The sequence below is a fragment of the Megascapheus bottae genome, chromosome 8 (genome assembly GCF_031878675.1).
Source record: "Megascapheus bottae isolate mThoBot1 chromosome 8, mThoBot2.hap1, whole genome shotgun sequence".
Lineage (NCBI taxonomy): Eukaryota > Metazoa > Chordata > Mammalia > Rodentia > Geomyidae > Megascapheus > Megascapheus bottae.
Genome location: NC_143516.1, coordinates 39,010,061 through 39,036,203, shown reverse-complemented (window position 1 = coordinate 39,036,203; position 26,143 = coordinate 39,010,061). Strand labels below are relative to the sequence as shown.

The 26,143-nt window shown below is 43.2% G+C and overlaps 1 protein-coding gene across 2 annotated transcripts in view; it reads left to right on the top strand.

Moving 5' to 3' along the window:
- Armc2 (armadillo repeat containing 2) overlaps window positions 1-26,143 on the top strand; it is a 98,193-nt gene that overhangs the window by 56,373 nt on the left and 15,677 nt on the right. For both annotated transcript variants that reach the window (XM_090338325.1, XM_090338326.1), the window contains 3 exons: window positions 1,048-1,193; window positions 6,112-6,211; window positions 23,235-23,553. In XM_090338325.1, coding sequence (XP_090194451.1) covers window positions 1,048-1,193; window positions 6,112-6,211; window positions 23,235-23,553 — 565 coding nt within the window. The remainder of the gene's footprint in view (window positions 1-1,047; window positions 1,194-6,111; window positions 6,212-23,234; window positions 23,554-26,143) is intronic.

Below are 26,143 nucleotides of genomic sequence, written 5' to 3'. Positions count from 1 at the left end.
CCAGAAGGAGTCACAGACTTCTCTACCAAGGCCCGTCAGCTTGGAACATTGATCCTCCCATCTCAGTCTGACAAGTGTGAGCCACCCTGCACCTGGCTTCTAAATTGTTCCCTTGGACAAAGGCTGAAGTTGATAGCTTTCCTGCTTAATTACAAAAATAAAAAAAAAAGTAGCACAAACATATAAAATCTCAATTCTTGTCTCTTTGAAAGACAATGGGACTAAAAGAAAAACATTACATATCCCATGGTCACATCATTATGTACTGCTACTTTTCATTTCATGTGGCCAGGCCCATATTCTACCATGAGAGAACCACAGGGGTTTGGTTTTCCTACTGATGACGTGGAGTGACGGGGTGATGGGGTGAACTGTGGTGTGCAGCCTGGCATGGCTGTATCCTCCAGCCTAAATAAAGGAAAACACAGGGTGCTCTAATGGTAGAATGCTCACCTAGCATACATAAAGCCCTGGGCTCCATTCCTCGATGCCATATACAGAGAAAAAGCCAGAAGTGGCTCAGTGGCTCAAGTGGCAGAATGCTACCCTTGAGCAAAAAGTGTCTAAGGACAGTGCCCAGGTCCTGAGTTGAAGCCCCAGGACTGGCAATAACAACAACAAAAACAACAATACCAACACGATGTCTAGGGAAGAGGGGAAGTGGGATAGGGGAGGGTGGTAGAGGGATGGGGTTGTTCAGGATGCATTGTATGCATGTGCACCCAGGCCTCTTAATACAGCTACTATATATGCCGAGCCAGGTGCTGGTGGCTCACGCCTGTAATCCTAACTACTCAGAAGGCTGAGATCTGAGGATCATAGTTCAAAGTGAGCTTAGGCACAAAAGTCCTTGAGACTCTTATCTCCAAAAAACTACCAGAAAACCAGATGTGGTGCTGTGGCTCAAGTGGTAGAATGCTAGCCTTGAGCCCAGAGTTCAAGCCACACAACCCCCCAGAAAGAAAAGTATAAATATAAATATATATATGTATTTATGCATAAAAAGAAACCTTCATAACTTGACACATGTACTTGCTTTTACCATAGATCACTGCTACACTGAGAAACTTGGTTGATTCATCATTAGCAAGAAATAAGATCCTCAATGCTTGTGCCCTTCCCCTGCTCTGCACGGTGCTCGGACAGTACATAGGTGACAAGGACATATGTACTAATATTGCCAGAATATTCAGGTAGGTAGCTGGCAGACATGCTGACGCCTGACAGAAATGCTAATACTTATCTTTGGGGTTCTTTTGAGTAACTGACTAGAAATTTTTTTGTCAGTCCTGGGGTTTGAACTCAGGGCCTAGGCACTGTCCTTGAGCTTTCTTAAGGCTAGCACTCTACCACGTGAGCCACAGCACCACTTCTTCCTTTTACTGTGTATGAGATACTGAGGGATCAAACCCAGGGCCTCAGGCACGCTAGGCAAGTGTTCTACCACTACACTAGTTTCCCGGCCCCATAATTCATGTTCTTTAATAAATGATACATCTAGTCATAGTTCTTCTACTTGGTTCAGTTTCAAAAAATGTATTTTTATAGAAACATATTTTCTAAGTTTCCAAACAGTATTACATTCCATTGCCAGCACTAAGGAGGCTGTGGCAGGAGCATAGAAAGTATCGGGAAACCCTATGCTACATAGCCAAAGCTTGTCTTTAAAAAAAAAAAACAGTAAATAAAAGCTGGGCACCAACTAAAGTAGAGAGACAGCCAACCAACTGGGAAAAGATATTTACCAATAATACATCAGACAAATGCTTAATATCCAGTATCTACAGGGAACTCAAGAAACTAATGCCCCCCAAACCCAACAAACCATTCACTAAATGTGCAAGGGAACTAAAGAGAGATTTATCAAAAGAAGAGGTTAAAATGGCAGAAAAGCATATGAGAAAACGCTCATCATCCGTGGTCATAAAAGGAAATACAAATAAAAACAACCCTAAGGACCTCCAGGATAGTGAAACAAAAGCTATATAATGAATGATTGTTGTCCTTAATGTACTATGTTGTCTCTCATCTCCTTTGCTGTCCCTTGGTTATCTCATATTGGTATAGTATCTCACTTTGTTATCTGATATATTGAACTTATTTGTATTTGGATATTTGAAATTTGATAGGGAAGGGGGGAAAACCAAGACGGGTGGGGGGTGTGGGGGGGGAGGGAAACGGGTACCAAGACATGTGAAAGGGTATCAATGTATGTGAATTAATGCACCTTCTATCTGGCAAATATCATGTAACCCTTTTACTAATTACAATAAAAAAAAAGAGTTGAAAAAAAAAAAAAACAACCCTAAGATACCACTTTACCCCAACAAGAATGGCCAAGATTCTGAACTCAGACAATGACAGATGCTGGCAGGGTTGTGGAGAAAAAGGAACCCTACTACACTGCTGGTGGGATTGTAAACTAGTTCAACCACTCTGGAAAGCAGTGTGGAGGTTTTCTTAAAGAACTGAAAATAGACCTTCCCTACGATCCCGCCATACCACTCCTGGGCATCTATCCTGAACATCATAACCCAGGATAAGGACACCTGCTCAGCTGTGTTCATCTCTGCACTATTCATAATAGCCAGGTGATGAAAACAATCCAGATGCCCTACTGCAGATGAATGGATACAGAAAATGTGATATATATATATATATATATATATATACACACACATACATACATACAATGGAATTATACGTAGCCAACAGACAAGATAAAATAATGGCATTTGCAGGAAAGAGGATGAATCTAGAGCAAATCATGTTGAGTGAGACAAGTCAAGACCAAAGGAACAAAAGGCACATGGTATCCTTAATATGTGACTATTAGATCCAAACAGTGCAAGAGCGAGGACTCAATATTTGCGTACCCAATGCTATGGACATGGTACTGGAAATATAAACACAACTACATAGTCATAAAAATTTATGACTCGACAGACATAATGTTTTATTACATAGATTAATATGTTTATATGACAGCCTAATTCTGATTATGTTCTAAAATCTAAGTGCCAGTGTTTGTTAAATATGTCATTTAAAATATGATGTAAAATCAATGTTAATAAATTCTTTAATACAAAAAAGTGGGCACCAGTGGCTCATGCTATAATCCTAGCTATTCAGGAGGCTGAGATCTGAGGATCATGGTTCAAATCCAGCTTGAGCAAGAAAGCCCCTGAGACCCTGATCTCCAATTAATCACCCCTCCACCCCAAAAAGAACCCTAGGAGTGGTGCTGTGGCTTAAAGTGGTAGAGCACTAGCCTTGAGCAAAAAAGAGCTCAGAGACAGCACCCAAGCCCTGAGTTCAAACTCCACACCAAGAAAAAGAAAGTAACTAAAGTAGCCCAGATGTTCTCATATTATTGTTTCAATCTCTTTTGTATTTTTTTTTCTACTGTGCCTGTCCTGAGGCTTGAACTCAGGGTCTTGACACTGTGGTCTCTGAGTTTTAAGCTCAAGGATAACAAACTACCATTTGAGCCACAACTTTTTGGTGGTTAACTAGACTTAAGCAGCTCAAAGTCTTACCTACGAGGGCTGTCTCAAAACCTTGATCCTCAGATCTCAGTCTTTTGAGTAGTGAGGATTACAGGTGTGAGCTGCTGGCACCTGGCTCTGGTATTTTTGTGTTCTCTTTTATTTATTTTTCATGTAATACTCTGTGCTGGACAATATTCTAGATACTTTGCAAATATTAACTCATTTAATCCATATAACAGTTTTTTAAGATTAGTATCATCTTGGTTTGACATATGCAGAAACTGAGACATACAGTACTTTAGTAGTTTTCCTAAGATTACACAGTAAGCCAGAGAGCTACCATTCAAACTCCACATTGTGACTTCAGAATTCCTCCTCCTCCTCCCCCTCCCCCTCCTCCTCCTCCCCCTCCTCCTCTCCCTCCTCCTCCTCCTCCTTCTTTTTTGTCATGGGGCTTGGACTCTGGGTCTGGGCGCTGTACCTGAGCTCTTCAGCTCAAGGCTACCACCCTACCCCTTGAGCCTCAGTGCCACTTCTGGTTTCTTGGTGGTTAATTGGAGATAAGAGTCCCATGGACTTTAATGCCTGGGCTGGCTTTGAACCACAATCCTTACACCTCAGCCTCCTGAGTAGCTAGGATTATAGGCGTGAACCACCAGCCTGGCTAAGAATCCATTCCTTTAATCACTATGTTCACGTCCTTTGGATACTGATTTTCATTCCTAATTTGGATTATTTATGAAGACTCTATCTTCTTAAAAACTCTTACTGGGGCTGGGAGTTTGGCCTAGTGTGTCTGGGAGCGGTCCTGGTGGAAGAGTGCTTCCCTAGCATGCATGAAGACCAGGGTCTGATTCCTTGTTAACACACACATAGAAAAGGCCAGAAGTGGTGCTGTGGCTCAAGTGGTAGAGCACTAGGCCTTGAAAAAGCCCAACAACAGTGCTTATGCCCTGAGTTCAAGTCCCAGGACTGACAAAACAAAAAACAAAAACAAAAAACTCTTACCAAAACTTTCCAGTTTTGTTAGGTTTTTCAAAGAACCAACAGACATAAACTTCATTGTGTGTCTGTTTTATATTTTATTTCTTCAGTTCTTATCCCTATTACTTTCTTCTATTCTCTGAGAGTATTTTATATTTTCCTTCTATCTTCTTTAGTTAGAAACTCCTTTTTTTTTTGGTCTTCTTAAGGCTATAAATTTTCCTCTATTTTGGCACTGGTGACTCATATCTATAATCCTAGCTTCTCAGGAGGCTGAAATCTAAGGATCACGGTTCAAAGCCAACCTGGGCAAAAAATCCTGGTGAGACTCTTATCTCCAGCTAACCACTCAAAAACTGGAAGTGACACTGTGGCTCAAAGTAATAGAGCACTGGCCTTGAGCAGATAAGCTCAGGAACAGAGCCCAGGCCCTGAATTATTCAAGCTACACAACCAAGCAAAAAAAAAGAAAAAAAAAAAAACCTCTAAAAATTGCTTTAGCTGTGTCCTATAAATTTTCCTTTGAAGCCTTTTTGTTATTCAGATGAAGTATTTTAGACTTTTCTTATTTCCTGACCCATAAATGTGTTTTCAATTTTCTAAAGTATATTTTAAAATAATTTCTAATTGGTATCTAGTTACTTTTTATTTATTTACTGAAATAGTTTCTCACTATGTCGTTCAGGTTAATTTCAAGCTCCTGAACTTAAGACATCTTCCAAGCTGAGGAAGATCAGTTCTCTGAAAATTTACAGAGGCCTATTTGTGCCTGCCACATGGTCAGCTTTTAAAGATATTTGGGATCTTTTACCTATTATCTATTAATTAATAAAAATGGATGGGCATCTCCTTATTTGATATGGCCTGTCGGTATTGCCTTTGGGTTTAGTTTCTTTGCCTACTCTTGAAATTCTGAAACTGTTTGTCCTAATGATCATTTCTTCTGAAACTTGGGTAGCATGGCTAGCATGCTATGTTAGAACAGTTTCTGCTGGGACATGGCTCAAGCGGTAGAGCACCTGTCAGGCAAGTAAGTATAAAGTGACTACTTCCACTGAAAACAAAAAGTTTTCCATTTCCTTCTGATAAGGTTGGGAATTCATTGTCATCTAATCAGATATTATGTAAATTTCTTAGCTTCTGTTTTCTGGGCTGTGTGGGGTAGTGTGAATTTACATCATCAAATGTATTATAGTCTTAAAGGTTCTGTTTTTCAAGGGATGCCACCAACACCATTGCCAAATTCATGGCTTGTTAGGCAGGTACTTTCCCACTGAGTTAAGGCCCCATCCCACAAAGTTTTTCTTCGTTTGTTTGTTTGATTGGTTGATTGATTGTTTCTGCAGGAATCAAAGCCACAGCCTTGTACATGCTAGGCAAGCTCTCTGCCACTGAGCTACACCCCCAGCCACAAATGATTTTTATTTGGAATTTTCTTATCTACCCTCCCCACTCACCACTCCCAGAATCCTCAGTTGACACCAAGCCTCTACAGTCTCTCTAAACTGGAATGTCATATTTCCTCACCCCTTTTCATGAACTGGGCAATGCTTTGAAGTCTCATATTAAATCATACTGTGTTATTTGAATACTGTAGAAAAATAACCTTTTATTTTCTCATTTGGCATTTTGGCAGCAAGCTAACATCTTACCGTGACTGCTGTGCAGCCCTGGCCAGCTATTCCAGATGCTATGCCTTGTTTCTGACTCTATTAGACACACACCAGAAGAAGCAGGTCAGTTCCCCCGGACTTAACATTTGGGCATCTCCAGTGGGTTGTCTTGGCACTCATGCAAGCCCCTTTTGGTTGATTTTATGTTTTTGTTTTTTGGTTTGGGTCGGTTGTTGAGCCCGGGCACTGTCCCTGAGCTCTTCAGCTCAAGGCTAGCATTCTACTACTTGAGCCACAGTGCCACTTCTGGTTTTCTAGTGGTTAATTGGAGATAAGAGTCTCACAGATTTGCCAGGCATGGTGGCTCACACATGTAATCCTAGCTACTCAGGAGGCTGAAATCTGAGGATCAAGGTTCAAAGCCAGCCCAGCACAAAAGGACCTGAGACTCTTATCTCCAATTAACCTCTAGAAAACAGGAAGTGGGGCTTGGCTCAAGGGTAGGGTGGTAGTCTTGAGCTGAAGAGCTCAAGGACAGTACCTAGGCCAGTACAAGCCCCATGACCCACAAAAAAAAAAAGTCTCACATATTTTCCTGCCCAGGCTGGCTTTGAACTGCGATCAACCGATACAGATGTGAGCCACCAGCACCCGAACGATTTTATGCTTTATAACCATGGTGGTGAAAATCCCAGTCTGGTAGTGTTAGTAGAAGTTACTATTGGATGTGAATGGCTTGGCCAGCATGCAGTTAGCTCCTGAGGTCCAACCTGAAGTGGTTCTGGGCTGGAGATGTCCTAGTATCCAGTCCTGATTTAGGGTAGAGGGTGACTGTAAGTGTTGTTCCTCCTGGTGATCCATGGACCATCTACATGAGTGCAAACAAATGCACTGTGATCCCTAAGAACTGGAATGTAGACAAGCATCAAAACCTCAGCAGTATATCCATGACCATTATCACTTCATTATTGTTAAGAAAAACTAGCCAGGCAGCGCTCTTGGCTCACACCTGCAATCTTGGCTCCTCTGGAGGCTGAGATCTGAGGATTGCTGTTTGAAACCAGACCAGACAAGAAAGTCTGTGTGAGATTCTTATCTCCAACTAACCACCAAATAAGTCAGAAGTAGAGCCATAATGTAGTGGTAGAATCCTAGTTTTGAACACAGAAGCTCAGGGACAGTGCCTAGGTCCTGAGTTCAGGCATTAGGACCAGCACAAAAAAGAAAGGAAAGGAGAAGAAAGAAAAGAAAAGAAAGGAAGGAAGAGGGGAGAGAGAGAGAGAGAAGAAAAGAAAGGGGAGGGGAAAAGGGAGGGGAGGGGGGAGGGGAGGGGAGAGGGGAAGGGAGAGGAGGGGGGAGGGGGGAGGGCTGGGGAGGGGAGGGGAGGGGCAGGGGGAGGGGAGGGGAGGAGAGGAGAGGAGAGGAGAGGAGAGGAGAGAGGAGAAAGGCCATCTAAAAACTTACACAGGAGGCGTGAAGTGGAAGGAGGCATGCATGTTCTGACAAAGTTGTGGGGGGAGCAGGATACTGATTAATAGCCTGAAGTTTTGATTCTCTAAAAGCTCTCCATGTTTGAATTTGCTATTTATTACTTGATAGAAAGCAAACACCACTGTGAAGTTACATATTAACATGTAGATTTCTAGAGTTATGATTTTATTGCTTTGTAAGTCCTTAGCCTGGTGGATATTCAACCTAGAAATCTTATCCTACTGTGTTTGTTGTTGTAGTGTGGTGGTGGTATCTTGGAGGCTTTTTTGTTGTTGTTGGTTTGTGTTGGGGCTAGCACTTGAACTCAGGACTTGGTACTATCTCTGAGCTTTCAGCTCATGGCTGTGCTCTACCTACCACCTGAGCCACAGTTGTACTTCACCTTTTTGGAGGTTAATTGGAGATAAAAAGTCCCATGGACTTTTCCACCTGAGTTGGCTTTGGACCTTGATCCTCAGATCTCAGCCTCCTGAGTAGCTAGGAGCCACTGACACCTCTCTCCCTAATGTTCTTTTTTTTTTTTTTTTTTTTTTGCCAGTCCTGGGCATGGGCCCAGGGCCTGAGCACTGTCCTGGGATTTTCTCAAGGCTAGGGCTCTACCACTTGAGCCACAGCACCACTTCTGACTTTTTTCTATGTATGTGGTACCGAGGAATCGAACCCAGGTCTTTGTGCATGTTAGGCAAGCACTCTACCACTAGGCCAAACTCCCGGCCCCCTAATGTTCTTTTAAATGCTTATAAATTTAAAATTCTGCAGTTGTTCTTGGAGCCAATTTTGTTATCATATTGATTTTCTCCCTAGTGAGATAGATAATATTAAATGGGTTGATTTTTATCTTTATTAATATGAGGCATATTTTTAATCTAAATTAAATTATACTTTGACTCTATTCTTTTGCTTATACAAAAGATTGAAATGTTACATGGTTTTATTTTTGTTTTGAGAGGCAAAAATATTTTATTTTACATGCAATTTGAGCCACATTTCCTTGACAAAACATTAGACATTTTTTTAGAAATGTCAGAGGTTTTCAGCCATCACTTCAATTTCTCTTGTAGTAAGAAAAGTACTAAGTTATATTTCCCTCAAAACCAAAATACTTTGGAGGAGCAGAGAGAGTTCAGACTACAAGGCGGTAATTATATGGCCCGACTACTTCCTAAAATCATAACCAAAAGCTCCCATAAATCCATGTCGAAGTATTTCTTCCATGGTTCTGCAAATGGTTAGTAGTTCAGCAGCATTCATTCCTAAGGTGGCTCAGACTTCGTCTTGAGAAACCTGAGTATCCTGGAGGGAAGAATGTAAAGTATGTAAAAATGCTTTGGAATCTGTAAAGTACCATTAAAATGTTTGCCCCCCAATATTCAAGTATTCTTCCTTCAGTGTTGACTTTCTTCTTCCTAGTTTGGAGGAGTAAATGAGGAAAATTTTTCCATACTTTTCACTTGGATGGGCTGCCATAAGCAACAGCATAACAGAAATCATAGCTTGTTTCCCTGGGTGCAGGTAGCTACTTAAGTGTGACTTGTTTATCTTCCTTTTCTTGGAATGAAAAAAAAAATCCAGAAATCCCATACCACACTGGAGGGAGGTGGGGGAGGGAGATATGGATTGATCTGCAGTGTTTAAAAACTTTTTACTTCGACTGAGATTGACCTTGACATTGAAGTTTAGAGCTTGATTTTTGAAATCTAATCAACCCCCCAGGAACTTAATTAAATAGAATTACTACTGCCTACAATAATTTTTGTTTCAGCTTTAGGAAATGTTTCTTCAAGATTAAATTGAGTTGTAGAAATATACTTTGGAGTCTTTATCATCCTTAATGTACACAGCTATCGGCAAATAATATCACAAAGAATTGAAGGCCATATCACTGTTTTGAGAGCCTGAAACTGCCTGTAAAGCATTGCCTTTAAATTCTGGGAACTACCTTTAGACTCTATGACTCTATTTTTTTTCTTTTCTTTTTTTTTCTGTTCCAAAGGAACTTACATGACTGTGAAAGAGCTCTAAAAACGTGGCCAGGAGCGTGGCCTAGGGGTAGTGTGCTAGGCAGCCAGCTCAAAGCCCTGGGTTCCATTCTCCAGAACTACATACACAGAAAAAGCCAGAAGTGGTGCTGTGGCTCAAGTGGCAGAAGGCTACCCTTGAGCAAAAAGTGTCCAAGGACAGTGCTCAGGCCCTGAGTTCAAGCCCCAGGACTGGCAAAAAATAAAAATAAAATGGCAAATAAAAAAGAGCTCTAAGCGCCTACTTTAAAAGAAAAATTAGATTGGCAAAAAAAGCAAAATTAGATTGGCAAAGCTAGGGGTTCTTTCATGAATTTATTTTTTTATTGTCGGGATAATGTATAGACATTCATCAAGTAATAGGTGCATTACTTCTCACACATTGATATTCCCGCTCATGTTTTTGTCCCCATTTCCTTCCCCCTCCCCCTCCCACAAAACTAGGGTTTTGAACAAGGATCTGTACATTCTAGGCTGGCACTCTACCACTTTAGCTATGCCTCCAACTCTGTTTCTTTCTTGTTATTTTGGAGATGGAGTCTAGCAAGCTTTTCTTCTCTGGATGGCTCTGAACCTCTATGCTCCAGGCCTCAGCCACCTGAGTAGCGAGGATTAAAGACATAAGCCACTGTAGTCTGGGGAAATAATCACCCTTCTCCTCCTCCTCCTCCTCCTCCCAAGGACACTAGATGGTTTTAGGTTTTGATTGTAACTGTGGTAGAGAAGCAAGTTTAACTTCCTCTGTGACAGATTACATATCTAATAAAATTAAACTAAAAGTCACATATTTGAACAAAAACATTGTTATGCAAACAGATACCTAAGTATAATATGTTTTTGAAAATGAAATCCTATATGTGTACTTCTATTCATAAGATTGTTATGATAAATCAAAAGCTCTGAACAATGAGAAATATTATCAAGGTAAGTCCAAGTACAAATGAAGACATTTCTCTAAATAACCAAATTCACTGAGCATCACTAATGAGTGAGTTTGGCCTAGTGGTAGAGTGCTTACCTAAGATGTACAAAGACTCTGGTTTGATTCCTCAGTACATAGAAAAAGCTGGAAGTGGTACGGTAGCAAAAGTGGTAGAGCTTTAGCCTTGAGAAAGCCCAAAGACAGTGTTCAGGCCCTGAGTTCAAGCTCTAGGACTGCCAAAAATAAATCACTAATGTGGGCCCAAGGAGGCAGCTCAGTGGTAGAACTGTGTTTCACATATGAGGGGCCATGAGTCCCATCTTTAGCACCAAAAGGAAACAAAAAGTTTTAAAACCAACTTTAATGTACATTATTCTGTATCTGTGTCCATCCTTGACATGTGATTGGACCCCAGATCCTATTTCCTGTTCTGTGGGACACTCTTTCTCCACAGATGCTGCCATTGGCTACTGCTTTGAGCCTCTAATGTCCTTCTGCCTGTCCACTGTTAACCCTGTATACAGTAGAGATAAACTGTACACTCCAATCTTCTAAAGAGGACTCAGCTTGTCACTAAGACTTGTGTTAAAATTAAACCTTTTTTAATGCAATAGTAGTATTTAATTCAAAAAATAGTAAGAAAGTGACATTGTCCAAAAAAAAATATACTCTTGGGCTGGGAGTTTGACCTAGTGGTTAAAGTGCTTGCCTAGCATGCACGAAGACCCTGGTTCGATTCCTTGGTACCACATATATAGAAAAAGCGGAAGTGGTGCTGAGGCTCAAGTGGTAGAGTTCTAGCCTTGAGAAAGTCCAAGAACAGTGCTCAGGCCCTGAGCTCAAGCCTAGGACTGGCAAAAAAGAAAAGAAAAGAAAAGAAAAGAAAAGAAAAGAAATATACTCTTTACCTGACATATAACTGTAACCCCTCTGTATGCCATCTTTATAATAACAATAAATTAAGTTAAAATTTTAAAAAATTAAACCTTTTTTTAGCCAGATACCAGTGGCTTATACCTATAATCCTACACTGAGATCTGAGAATCAGCATTTGAATCCAGCCTAGGTAGATGAACCCAAAGGACTGTTATCTCCAATTACCAGCAAAAATCCAGAACTGGTGAAGCACCAACCATAAGTGAAAAAGTAACTGAGTTCAAGACCCAATACTACATCCCCCCACCCTCCACACACACACACACACACACACACACACACACAGCTCTAGAGTGATCTCATCAGTCCAATCAGCTACACAGCTACACAGGAAACTGTGGCCAGTGACTTGTACAGTTTTGGGGTTGGGAGGGGCGGGTGGAATCCTGCTTAGAACCAGGTAGCGCCAGAGCCAACCTCTGTTGGGGAAGATAATATATTTCCTCCCCCTCTGCTTTCCATTAAAGGATAAAAGAAAAAAATGATATGAGAAACTACCAAAAGAGTCTTTCTTTCCTATTGTTTTATATTATTTAAGGTGAAATCTAATTTCAGCACATAAGAAGCTCTCTATTTGAATCTATTTAATCTGTCTGTAGTAAATTCATCAGGGGCAGATAGCTTTATTTTCTAGAACTGCACATTTACTTAGTAAAGCATTATTTTTCAGATTAGATTGTGGGTATTAAAGCAGTAAGATTTTTCTTTTTTTCTTTTGTCTTTCTTTCTTTCTTTCTTTCTTTCTTTCTTTCTTTCTTTCTTTCTTTCTTTCTTTCTTTTTGTTGTTGATGTGGGGATTGAACTCAGGGCCTGGGTGCTATCCCTGAGCTCTTCAGCTCAAGGCTTCCGCCCTATTTCTGCAAGACACAGCACCGCTTCCAGTTTTCTAGTGGTTAAGTGGAGATAAGAATCACACAGTCTTTAGTGCCTGGGTTGGCTTTGAACCTTGGCCCTCAGATCTCATCCTCCTGAGTAGCTAGGATTACCTGCATGAGCCACAGCACCTGGCTTAAGATTTCTTTTTTGTGTGTGGCTTTTTTTTTTTTTTGCCATAATCTTCCTAGGTAGCTCATTTTGGCCTTGAACTTGAATTCCTCCTGCCTCAGCCTCCTGAGTTCTGAGATTACAAGAGTGACCACCACAGATACAAATTTCGAATTGTTTTCTTGATTTAGATCCATGGCTGCTGTACTCGTTATCAGAATCACTTGGGGAGCTTTAGAAGTGCATGTTCTCAGGACCTGCCCTGGCAGATTCTGATCCAGGGCTGAGGTGTGGCCTAAGAACCTAGGTTACTAAGAACCTAGTATACTCCTCAGAGCACTGGGTTAGGAAACCTACCTATGTGTTACTAAGGTGGTTTCTTGAAACACTTTCCTCCACTATTGATAGCAGTGAGCTTCCCTCAAAACCTCAAGAGACTTTAACATCTTCTTCAGTCTGACTAAATAGGAAGCAAGTTGACAAGACCAAGTCAGGCATCCAGATAATTTCCCCCAGTAAATGGTGGGTAGGTTATTTTTGTTGTAGTTGATTGTTCTTGTTTTTGCAGTGCTAGAGATCTAACCAAGGACCTTCAGCTGGATAAGTGCTCTACCACTAAGCTGTACCCCAGCTAGAGAGGCAAATTTCTTAGCTAAAGAGAATAGTACATTAGACTAAACCCCAAATTATCTCATCTGAGACCATATTCAAGGAGGAATGAACAGAGGCCCTGGGGCTGCCTGCCTAGGACAGGAGAGGGCATGCTGAACACAGCCATCAAGTTTAAAATAACCACCAGTACCAAGTATGACAGCGCATGCCTATAATTTCAACTCTTGGGAGGCTGAGGCAGTATTTCTGTAAATGTGATATTCTGATCTGAAAAAAAAAAGTGCAGCATAGGCCCACATCTAAAAAAAGTTTACAACAAATAAAGTTTGCAACAAATAAACTTGCGAGTGCTGAGTTCGTTAGCACAGTTTATTCTGCCCCCTTGCCCACAGCCCTCCATTCGTGGGTCTCAGTCTGCATGTGCTGGTGATTGTTTTGTGACTGATCCTTGTGTCTAGTGAGAGAATTCCAGCTAGACCCAAAGTGTTGTGAAAGTGATAGGAAAGTTTATTAGGAAAGAAATCTGGCAAAGTAAGGAGACTGTTACACAGTGTGATCCCACGGGAAGATGATACCTCCGTTCTTCTTGTAACCATCTTCAAGATGCAGTGTCCTGAGCATTAGGTGTAGACACAGGAAGAATGAAGGGCAGGGGACAAAGGTGTGCACAGTTACAAGAGTCCCAGCTACTGGTTTGGTGTGATTGGTTCTAGAGAAGTCACTGCTGTCTTCTCTAGACAGGAGCAACCTGGTTTCCACCAGCTGATGTCTCCGGCTCCAGGGAGCACTCTAGTCCTCAGTTGGGGGTGACCCGGTCCTGTAAGGCTCTGCTTTAGGGATAGTTTCAGTCTTTAATCATATAGATGTTACTCTGTCTCTTCTGGAGCCAAGGGCGATTGTAGAGTGACCATGGAGAGAACAGCTTAGGACAATGACAAACACAAAATGGAGTACAGATACCAGGCTTTTTGCCTTGCTTCTAGTTAACTCATGGCAATAAAAAGAATTGAAGTAACCTGTTACGAGTAAACTGAAAGTGTGTTGTCTCTAGGGTCAGAACACACCATGTGCCTTTGGGGTTTGAGTACTCATTGGAATTGCCTGGGAGAAATTCCTGTGCTAGGTCCAGTCTACAAGATGGAGGTGCGACGTGTGAGACTAGAGACTTACTTACGGTATCTTCTCTCAGAGATTTTGTCATGTCCTCCTCCATTCTGAGTTCCCTCTGCATTTCCCCATTGTTCATGGTTGGCTGTTATTGGTCAGCGTTTCTGGCTCACCCACAGTCTCCATGAAGAAGAATCTGCTCCCAGTTTTTTTTAGAATGGGCTTCTGTGGAGAGAACTAGACACTTTCACAGGAAGTTTCATTGGCTTCCATCTATGTAGCTCATTTGTCCAAACTCCATGTCACAACAAATGACTCCAGTCCCTGTTGGCACAAAAATTCCAAATGGTGACAACATAGTCGCCTTGCTGCAGTTTTGTAAGCTGAAGCTACAAGAGTTAAGTCAAAACACTGACCAAAATTCAATTAAATGACAAATCTCATTTAAGAAATATGCACATATTGTCTGCTTTATGGTGTAAACTACATTTGGTACAAACCAAATGTGCAGACAGATGGGCTTAATAAGGGAGGAGCGGGAAGCAGGCAGCATCAGCTGGGAGGCAGCGCTGCCTCCTTTCCAGGGGCCTCTGACGTCAGCCTTGCTACATTTTTAGCAGCTCAGCGAAATCTGTGTGGGTTTGTTTTTTTGGAAGAACATGAAGGGATTTTCCTCATGTCTTCTGTAAATATCTACTGGGCAAGAGATCTACTAAAAACTCCTCAAATAAGACTTATGTAAGACTGGCAACATATTATTTTTTTCTTTTGCAAAATGTCACATACATGGTCCAGAAAGAAAGCTACTTATTTACAGTCCCGTCAAATGTCCATGGGTCCTCTTGTCTCTTGTCTTTCTTAGATTTGGTGGGTTTCTTGGATCCAGAGGCAGGACTATCATTGGAGCTCTGCCGTCACTAGGAACTACCATCCCTCCCCTTGCTTGTGCTATGTTCTAGGTTCCTCCTCCCTCATATGACTGGGGTGGGTGGGGGTGGAGGGAGGGCTTCCTTCCAGCCCTGCAGCCTGAAAAGCCCAGATCACAATACCACTTGGATTTTCTAGCTCTTCATCTTTAATGCAACCCCAGACTTTTGGCAGTCTGGAGATAACGTGTGACCTTTCTTTCCCCTCCATCTCCCAGGGGCCAGAGGATTGGTTAGGGAGGCGCCTCCTCCCCTTCCCCAGTGCCTTTGTATAGCAGCTTGGCCCTGCTCACCCTCTGCCTCCTCCCTGGCAGGGAGCAGTGGCTGTCTTCCCAGCCCCTCTGCAAGGCACATTCCCAGTGGGTGCCAAGAGCACTTGGCTGAGTTTCCCTCTTGGCCTTGCTCCGCACCCCTGACCAGGCAGACACACTATAAGCCCTGGATTTGTTCCCTCCTTTCTAGCTCCCACTGCTTTGCCCTTGTGGAACTGGCTTTTCCTGAACTCAGTACAGAACCTAAATGCCTGTGGCCTACAAAAGGATTGGGCATAATGGCACAGTGGTCTTGCCTAGGTACTTGTGAGAGGCCTTCACTCTCAGATGGTGGTTGCTGCAGGCATGGCTAGATGGATAGAGGAACTCCAGCATAGCCTCTTCTGGTTTTTAAGTGATCTTATTACATTGTCAGTTCTGGGCCTCTAATATCTCTGAGAGCTCCACCATCTGTAGTTACATATTTAGGCAATCTTTAGACATTTAGGCATATTTAGACAGTTAGTGCTCTTAGGTGAAATGGTATTTTCCCAGACATGCACAGTCTGTTTTCTGGGTTGGTCACATTTGTCTCTCTTTCAAGCCTCCTATCACTAAGTTATGAGTTTTATTTAGGCAGGAAGTCAAATATATTATGCAAATTGCGAGTCTTGGCTCTCAGAGGCAAGAGGTTTCTCAGACATTCTGATTCATTTCATTTTCTGTTCAAGCCAAATGCCAGTGGCTCACACCTGTAATTCTAGCTACTCAGGAGGCTGAGATCTGAGGATTGAGGTTTGAAGTCAAGAGTGCTAGCTTTGAACAACAACAACAAAAAAAAAACCAAGTTCAAGCCCCCCACCCCCTTACACAAAGTGTTTAAATGTTAAGCCCATTCACACCCACTTTAGGTTCAATCACTTCTTGAAAAATATTTCATTCATGTTTTGCTTTGCTCAGTAATGGTTGGCCTCTCCTAAGTAAGTGGAGTCTGCAGAGGGAGTTTACACTGAGATAGCTCAATATTTCCACTGCTGTGGTCAGCATCACAACTCAGCTGTTTTAAGGTGGTAGAGGGTATAGAAGCTGGGGAGGAATGCGATGGCCTTGGCTAGCTCTGGGTGGGGAGCACTGTGAGGTAATACTGAAGTGGTCCTACAGGCCCAGATGGCGCCATTAGATGCTGCCTCTGGCACCTGCCTAGGCGGGAGATGTCTCTGAGCGGAGGATGATGTAAGCTGCGCTTTAGGAAGGGGTGTTTCTGCTCATCCCAGGGAAGCTGACAGGTTTCCAGATAGCCAGAACCTCTCTCCAGGGAATGAAGGGATTTTAGGGAGATTTTCTTAGTGGACCAGGAATGATGTGTGTGGGGTGTGTGTGTGTGTGTGTGTGTGTGTGTGTGTGTGTGTGTGGACTAGATCAAGAGGAGTGAGAGATGTCCCCAGGGCTGGAGAAATGGAAAGGTGAGTGTCACTGGGAATAAGAAGATAAGAAGTGGGGTCAAAGATAGCTTTGGAAACTGTGTATACATTCAGAAGTGATTGTTGGAAGTCCTGCCTCTTCTCTCCCCAGGGTGTGACTTTGGAGTCACTGAAGCCTCAGTTTCCACATCTCTGAGGAGAGGTGAGATCTCTTTCTGTGCAGTTGGCTTTAGGCCCACACCTCTTTCATGAAGTGTGATTTCAACAGTTGCTGCTGTTCCTAGAACTTGGCATAAACGATTCTTCCCAGCAGAGTTCTGCTCCTTGATTCGTTCCAGTTAAAGTAATTTTATTTGCAGGCTTGTGGGGCCATAACACTTAGTAACATGCGTGATTACTGGGCAGAGCCTGTTAACCTCAGGCAGAGATCCCACAGGCTAGAACTGGCATGCTCACTTGAGGTCAGGCCTCTTACAATAGATGAACTTGTTTGTCTGAGCTCTGATTGGCTGTAGCTGTTGCTAAGCTGTTCAGTTTTAAGCAAAGTTAGAAAGCCAGTGTGCGCTGGTTATACTAGACTGCTTTTGGGGGCGGGGAGAACCTCTTCTGATTCATCTTCGTTTTGTTCTTTCAAAACCACATAGTTGTGGTATGAATATGGGACTTTGCATTCAATTTAGCAAAAACATTATAAAACTACAAGTTGATTTATAGATGTGTAAAAATAGAGGAATGGAGAATTGTATATTAATGTACTTTTCTGCTGTGAAATTGGTAGTCTCTATAAATCAGTAATTCTGGTCTTGGTTTAAGTTCTATAAATCCTCAGGCTATTTAAATTGAATTATACTTCATAGACCCGAGGTAGATCAGGCTGTGGAACAATAGATTATCTCTTCATAATAAAGCCCACGCCAGGCCTGGGTTCTGTGGGGACATTTTGTTCAGGAGTGGAAGCCAAGGCCACCCAGGGTGAGGTGAGGGCCTTGCACAGCCCCTTTGCTCACCCTTCTGTCCCAGAATTCCAGGTGAGACAAGGCAAGCACCCATGTGGGAACAAAGGAATGCCATCTTTTCGATTTAGACCAATTCATACTCCCTAGATCTGCAGAGAACAAGAAGGGAGGGAGAGAAAGAGGCCTTAGCCAACCCTGAGGAAGAGGACAGGCACCGTGAGCAGAGCAGTTGCTGGAAGCTGGGCGCTGCGAACAGTGCAATCTGCCATTTCCATTTGTTGAGCTCGCATGCCATCCTTCAGTTGGCACGGCTGCTGCCAGGAACCACCCCCTCCTTTCTCCATCTGAAGGAGGGAGGGAGGTATGGTGACAGTGTTAACTCTTCCTGCCCTACAGCCCACACTCCCCCCTCTCCCTTTTAGGCTTAGTCACACTACCACAAAGGGACCACAGAGATGGGACAAAGAATCAGAGATGTGGACAAACCTGAGAGAACTCAGGAAAAGAAAAGTAAGCACTTAGTCTTCCTGACTTGACCACATGTGACAGTGGATCCAGGAGATCTGAATACTGAAGAACCTGAGAAAACCTGATTCCTCCAATGGCCAGGCTTTGGCAGGCAGCTAAACAGTGCTGACGGAGGTTCAGGACTGGAGGTGTCTGCTGGGTTTGCCTAAGAGAAAAGTAAAATAGCCCGGTATTCTTCCAAACATGCATGACCTCTTGGGAGGGGTTAACTGATCAGTCCTGCTAGCTACTTATGAAATTCCTTAAGAAGGCATTTAAAATCACTTCCAATGCCTTTCCTGCCTTTTGTGAAAAGTGAAATAATTGCCATAATCTAGGGAATGCAGTGAAGGCACAAACATGTTAACCCAAAACTGCCATCAAATGTGCTCTCTGGGCTTTGGATGTTGACAGTCTTGCTGCTCAGATGTCAGCGTGGACATTCTTTCCTTTTAACAAATTAGTTAATATGTATATGCAAAGCCTTAGAACATGACCTGCCATACTGTTACATTCTCCATGTTAGAGGATACTACTGTTGTTAGCAATTATGAACAGTTTTCAGAAGTAGTCCTAGTATAGAGTGTCTAAACTGAAAAAAATACATCAAAGTAGCTACAAAACTATGCTCATAGTCCTCAGGAAATACGAAGCAGATCTGGGAGTGGTGAATCATGCCGGTAATCCCAGCTACTCAGGAGACTGGTATCAGTAGGAATGCAGTACATTTGGGTGAGCTGAACTTTGGAATGTGGTTCAGGTCCAGTCTGAGGAAGAGTTCACTCGACTCATCGCTCCAGCAATAACTGGGTATGGTGACAACACTGCTCTTCCCAGCTAGGAAGCTAAGAGCCAGAGGATCAAAATTCCAAGATAGCCTGGGACAAAGAATCCCTGCTTGTTAACAGAAACAGCAAGGCATGGTGGCACTTGCCTGTCATTCCAGCAGTGGCAGGAATACAAATGGGAGGATCACTGTCTCAGACCGTGTTTCAAAAACAACAAACAAGGGGCCGGGAGTTTGGCCTAATGGTAGAGTGCCTGCCTAGCATGCTTGAAGACCTGGGTTCCATTCCTCGGTACTATATACATAGAAAAAAGTCAGAAGTGGTGCTGTGGCTCAAGTGGTAGAGTTGTAGCCCTTAGAAAGCCCAAGGACAGTGCTCAGGCCCTGAGTTCAAGACTCAGGACTGGCAAAAAAAAAAAAAAGGGCGGGGGGGGGGGGAGAAGTGGAGCTGTGGCTCAAAGTGATAGAATCCTAACCTTGAGCAAAAAAGCTCAGAGATAGCACCCAAGCCCTGAGTTCAAGCCCCACAACTGACAGAAAAGGCTGGAGGTATTGTTCAAATAGTAAAGCACCTGCCTAGCAAGTGTAAAGTTCCAAGTTCAAACCCCAGAATTTCTATAAAGAAAGGAAAAGAAGGAAAGAAGGAGCAATGGAGGGAAGGAGGGCAAGAAAAGGAAGGGAGGAAGGAAGGAAGGAAGGAGAAAAATGTGTGACAGATTTTCCGTTAAGAGCTTAATTCTTATAGATCCTCCGTGTCCTGTTAGAAGACGCTTTTCTGTTAGACTGACTTGAGTGAACCACCCTTAGGGTTTCCTCCTTCCACAGCCCAGGAATGGGCTTTGCGTTTGGGAATTACTTTCAGTAACTTGGCTTTCTGTGAAATGGGATTTGAGTGTCATACACTGTGTGTGTGCTTGTTTTAGATTTAAGGCTGATAAGCCACAAGTTCTTTGGGGAAGAGTCCATGTGCTGAAATAAGGACAAGGTAACCCCAAGGCCTAGGAAGAAGATTGTCCTAGATATAGATCTTCTCGGGACTCCTTCCGCCCATGCCTGCCCTCCCCACATATGGTCCACCTTAAGTCATGTGTGTGTGTGTGTGTGTGTGTGTGTGTGTGTGTGAGAGAGAGAGAGAGAGAGAGAGAGAGAGAGAGAGAGAGAGAGAGAGAGAGAGAGAGAGAGAGAGAGAGAAGTGGGGGGAGAATGTGAATGCTAGGGCTTAAACTCAAGACCTAGGCACAATCTTTTAACTTTTTTTGTTCAAGGCTGATACTCTACCATTTGAACCACAACTCCACTTCCAGCTTTTGGGTGATTAGAATCTCACAGATTTTCCTGTCGTGGCTGGTTTCAAATTTTGATCCTCAGATCTCATCCTTCTAAGTCGCTAAGATTACAGGCATGAGCCACTAGTACCCAGCTGAAGTTCATTCTTGATAACTCTGCTCATCCTTTTCTGCTAAGCAGCCCCCTTTTCTGTGTTTTTTCAGACTGTTCCATTAGCTATTTGTAACATTTTGTTGACAACACAGGAAAAGGGCTGATGCAATACCTGAATCCTTTCTCAATACAACCTGAGCATTATATTATGCTTTTATTTTTCTCATTCAATCTCACAATACAGTATGTTCTCCTTTTTGCAAATGAGTTCGTAAAGGCCTAGAGAAGCTAAATCCCTTGTGGGAATGCAGACTACTCGGCTCTTCAGCTGGAATGCCCAATCCTCTTTGCTGTCTTGTTCCTTGGGGAACCCATACAATCTTTGCTATTTCTTCCCAGAGGTTAGCCTTGACCCCTCAAATACATTAAACTCCTCTGAACACTGTGTCTCGTACTTGTGTATGTGTGTGTCACCCCTAACTCCTCTGATCCAAGCTTTATCTAGGCAATTACTTTTCCCTGGGGTTGGGGTGAGTGAGGAGAAGGTTTTCCTAGCTGGATTGCCTGGAAGAATGCTTGAGATGCCCTCCTTCAGAAAATAATCTCTCTCTTGGACCAGCTGCAGTTCTTGCCATCATGGGAAGTTCTGTCAATGTTGGCAAATGGCTTCTAGCTGCACACACAGCAGCCTGGATGCTTCTGTGCCAGTGAGTGTCAGAGAATACTTCTTTCAAGAACAAGCAGGAGCAAGTTGGTGTTGGCAGAGAAGTCATAGTCTGGAAGTCGTCCTTTACCCCTAATCCTCCTTTGTTTCTTGAATACCCTGTAATGGACCGCCAGGGTCCCATCTGGTCCTGCTGTACCTAGTTAAAAATGCCCCCAGTACTTTGCCCTTCTCTCCTGGAGGCTGCTCCTGACCACTGGTCTGATCAACAGACTCAGGTCCTGGGTAGTTCTGCTGGGTAGCACGTTTGTATTTTAAAAGAAGAATTCCTTAGCTGTTCTATGTGCAAGCAAGCAAATGAGGCCAAGGAGGACACCAACTAACTGATATGTGGGAGGCCAGGCTGGATGCAGAAAGGGCTCCAGAGTCTTGGCAATCCTGAGCTCAAGTCCTGCTCCGCCTCTCACCAGCCATATGACCTGGAAAGCTTCCCTGGGACCAGTTGCTTGTCTGTAAAAGGACACTATTCCTGGCATGACAAACACCAGCACCCAGGCTGGTTGCAGCTCCCAGTGAATATTCCTTTCACATCTCCTCCCATGTGAGTTAGTCAACCTCTGTGAGTAGACTCATCTTAACCCTTGTCTGTACCTTGTTTTCCAGTGAAGAACCTAATCATCTTCATGTCTTTCATTTTTTAAATGTTCTCAGCTTGGGTTTTAAAAAAACATTTTTATAGCTGGGCATGGTGGCTCACGACTGTAATCCTAGCTACTCAGGAGGCTGAGATCTGAGGATCCTGGTTCTAAGCCAGCCCAGGCACTAACACCATGAGACTCTTATCTCCAATTAGCCACTAGAAAAGTGGAAACGAAGCTGTGCTCAAGGGATAGAGCAGTAGTCTTGAGCTGAAGAGTTCAGGGACAACACCCAGGCCCAGGGGTAGGGAAGTAGCCTTGAGCTGAAGAGCTCAGGGACAGACAGAGCCTAGGCCCAGAGTTTAAGCCCCATGACTGACAAACAAACAACAATAAAAACCCCATTTTTACACTGGTGGCTCCCGCCTGTAATCCTAGCTGTTTAAGAGTCTGAGATCTGCAGATCATAGTTTAAAGCCACCCTGGGCAGGAAAGTCCATGAGACTCTTTTCTCCAATAAATGACTCAGAAAAAGCCAAAAGTATTGTGGCTTAAGTGGTAGAATGCTAGCCTACCTGACCACAAAGAGTCTCAGAGACAGCACCCAGGCCCAGAATTCAAGCCCCCAGGATTGGTTTAAAAAAACAAAACAACAACAAAACAAAACAACAACAACAACAACAAAACACCATTTTTACTGTGAAATATGGATTATGTACAGAGAAATGCAAACATCTCCGATGCACATTCTAGCAAAGGTAGGTCATATAAACATCTCTGAGATCTAGAACTGACAACTACAGTTTTCACGTGGTGTGGGTATGGAACGCTAAGGCTCAGCCAGGGAAGTATTGCCCCAGGAGAGATTTTGACATCTGGAGAGACGCTTCTATACTCCAACAGACAGAGACCATGGATGCTACAGTGTGCAAGACAGCCATCTACAACAGAGAACGATCTGAGGCAGATGTAGTAGGTCATGGCTCTAATACTCACATTTGGGAAATTGGGCTCAAGCAAAGAAACAACAAAACAAGAGTTTTCAAGCTGCAAAAGACAGTGGTGTTGAAATCAAGGAACTCTGTACTGTAATGCAGTCCACTATTGGGAAATGCCTAATTTTTAGACATAATGCTTCAACAGGAAATAGATTTTTTTAGGAAAAGATATGGATACTTAAGAAATCTGTTAGTGTCAAAATTTAGATTCACATGATGTGTTGAGATTACTCAACTAGTTATTCTTGGAAATTAAAAAAATAATGAGAAAAGCCACCCAGAATTTCAGGGTCTGAAGTTAAAAGACTAAGCTGATCCCATCAATCAGTTACTGTTTCAGAGCCCCCAACTGCTTTTAATCTCCTTTTCAATATGTATCCATCTTGGGAATCAAACACTGTATACATTGGTAGAAGCCAGATGTATTCCACTTTAATCTTAATTAAATGACAAATAAATTAAGTGTGATTGTGTTCTTTTCAAGTACTTATTCTGGACTCTTAACACTTATAACTCTTTTTTTTTCTTCAATCTTTCTCTTATTGCAGGATTTAGTCATTCGGATTGTTTTTATTCTTGGCAACCTGACAGCAAAAAATAACCAGGCTCGGGAACACTTTTTCAAAGAGAAAGGGAGCATCCAAACTCTTCTATCATTGTTCCAAATGTTCTACCAGTCAGATTTGCAGTCCCAGAGGCTGGGGTGTGCAGGAGGTGGGCAGCGCACCCCGCCGAGGCCACCCTCTGAGGCTGAGGATGTGCTCATCAAGCTGACCCGAGTCCTGGCCAATATAGCCATTCACCCTCACATTGGCCCGGGATTAGCTGCCAACCAACAAGTCGTGGAGCTGCTGCTGAGCATGTTGGGTAAGATCCTGGGGCCCCAAGACAGTTAGTTCTGTGGCTCGAGTGTAGGACGGGATGACTAACAATAACAAACCTTCTTCTGTTCACAGCTGCCTTCAACATAACCCAGGTTTGATAAAGAAAGACAAACAATCATGTAGATCATTTCTAGAGTCCACAGAACAGTGCCCCTTCCAAGGGTGAATTTTATGGTTAGTGACTTATATTTCAACTCAAAACTGTCCTAGCAATAAGTGGGCAAAAGTTGGCTAAACTAACCACAAAAGGTTTTAAAATCTTGAATGTTTCTTAGGCTAATCCACACAATTAAAGTGTCTTTTTTCTTTCTTCAGTTCTTAAATTCTCTGCAAACATTTCCAAGTCCTTCAGGTCACATCCTTTCCCCCTGTATTAGTAGTTAACATGGGATGCCACAACAAAATATATGGATGGGCAATTAAAACTTCTTTCTTGGGGCCTGGAGTTTGGCCTAGTGGTAGTGTGCTTTGCCTGTCATGCACAAAGACCCGGTTCAATTCCTCGGTACCACATATACATAGAAAAAGCCAGAAATGGTCCTGAGGTTCAAGTGGTAGAGCTCTAACCTTGAGAAAGCCCAAGAACAGTGCTCAGGCCCTGAGTTCAAGGGCCAAGACTGGCAAAAAACCCCAAAAGTTCTTTCTCACACATCAGGAGGCTAAGAAGGTGAAAATCAAGTTGCTGTGTGTCTGCAAGTCCTCGTGTCCTTTGTGGGAACCTTTGGGACAGGAGGACTCTCTCCCAGGCCCCACCTTCCCCTCTTATCCCAACCCCAGTGCTGGGGATCAAATCCAGGCCCTTGCACAAACTAGGCAAAAGCTCCATCACTATATCCCCAGACTTTTCTCTTCCTCCTCTTATCAGGTCACTAATCCTACTTTATTACCTCACTTACCCACACGTATTCCTAAAAGCCCTGTTTGCAAATTCTGGCTAAGGCAGGAGGATCTCAAATTCATGGCCAACCTATGCTTCATAGAAAGACCTATAGGGGAAAAATATATATATACATATATATATATATGTATATATATATATATATATGTATATATATACGAAGGCAGTTGACTGCCTTCAGAGGTGGTCCCATGGCAGGTGTGGGCAGCCCCCTTGAGCATGCTTCAGTCTGCAGTGTCCATTGAAGGCAGGTGTTGGTGAGGAACCTTTTCTCCATGTCTCACCAGGACTCCTGAATTGGCCTTGTCATGGCAGATTGTGACCTCTTGTCTGTTCTGACTTTTGAAAATTTTTATCTCCCAGCCAGGCATGGTAGCTCACACCTGTAATCCTAGCTACTCAGGAGGCTGAGATCTGAGGATGGCTGTTCAAAGCCAGCCCAGGCATTAAAGTCCACGAGACTCTTATCTCTAATTAACTACCAGAAAACTGAAAGTGGCACTGTGGCTCAAGGGGTAGGGCAGTAGCCTTGAGCTGAAGAGCTTAGGGACAATGCCCAGGCCTAGAGTTCAAGTCCTATGACTGACACACAAGAACACACACAAAAGATTTTACCTCCCTAAGTCATCTTTGACATCTTCCCCTTGTGGGGTTTGTGAACCCTCTGAGAGGCTTTGTGAACCCTCTAAAGTCCTATGGGCTTTGACTATGGAAAGGGCCTGCCCACCAACCTGAGGTTGGAGCAACTGTCACCCTTGCCCAGCCTGACTGTTCTTGAAGTCATGTGGTTTCTCATGGTCCTGTCATTCTTTCCCACCTTTAATATCCACCCAGAGGAGTTGCTTGTACCTCAGGATTCACCTTTACTGGCCACCCTTACTTATAAGGGCAGTCTTATTTTCAGAATCATCACAGTATTTAGTAAGGAACCAGCCTTCTCATCAAGAGAGCTGAATCAGAATCAGAAATGGGTGCCTGGACAATGGATCAAACGTGAGAGCCAGTCAGTGATGGAGGGCAGGATGGCACTTGCCCACTGTACAAAGAGTGTAGAGTGTTGGCTTGCATGGGTGCTGTGTGAATAGCAGGGGAGTGGAGCCAGGCAGCCCTGGATTTAAATGTCTGCGTAGTGAAACCTAGCAAATTATTTGATCTCTGCAATTTGGCCTCCCTCTATAAAGTGGGGTGTTAGGACACCGGGGTGCATGTCATTCATCTGTCGAGTTCCTGATGCCCAGCGTGGTGATATTTGGAGGTGGAGCCTTTAGGAGATAAACTGGGCCTAGCAAGGTTATGAGGTGGAGCTCCCCTCCTGCTGAGAAAGACACCACTGTTCTCCATTCTCCATCTGGGTCTGCTTGTGGGGACACGGGGAGAAAGGGCCATCATCAAGAAGAAGGCTCTCACTAGGCCTTGGCTGTGCTGGCACCCTGAACTGGAGCTTTTGATCCCCAGAACTGTGAGAAAAAGCAATTCCTTTTAGTTTAAGCCAATTAGTGTATAGTATATTTTTATGGCAGTCTGAGATCACCTTTAGAGAATAACTGTTGGACTGAAATGCTTATAAATGCATTTGAAGCCAGATTTGGAATTAACTTTTTTGCAGGTAAATGCATGTCAGGTGCCTGGTTTTGTTCAGGATGGCTGCTCAGTAACTGTGAGTGCCACTTTCCTT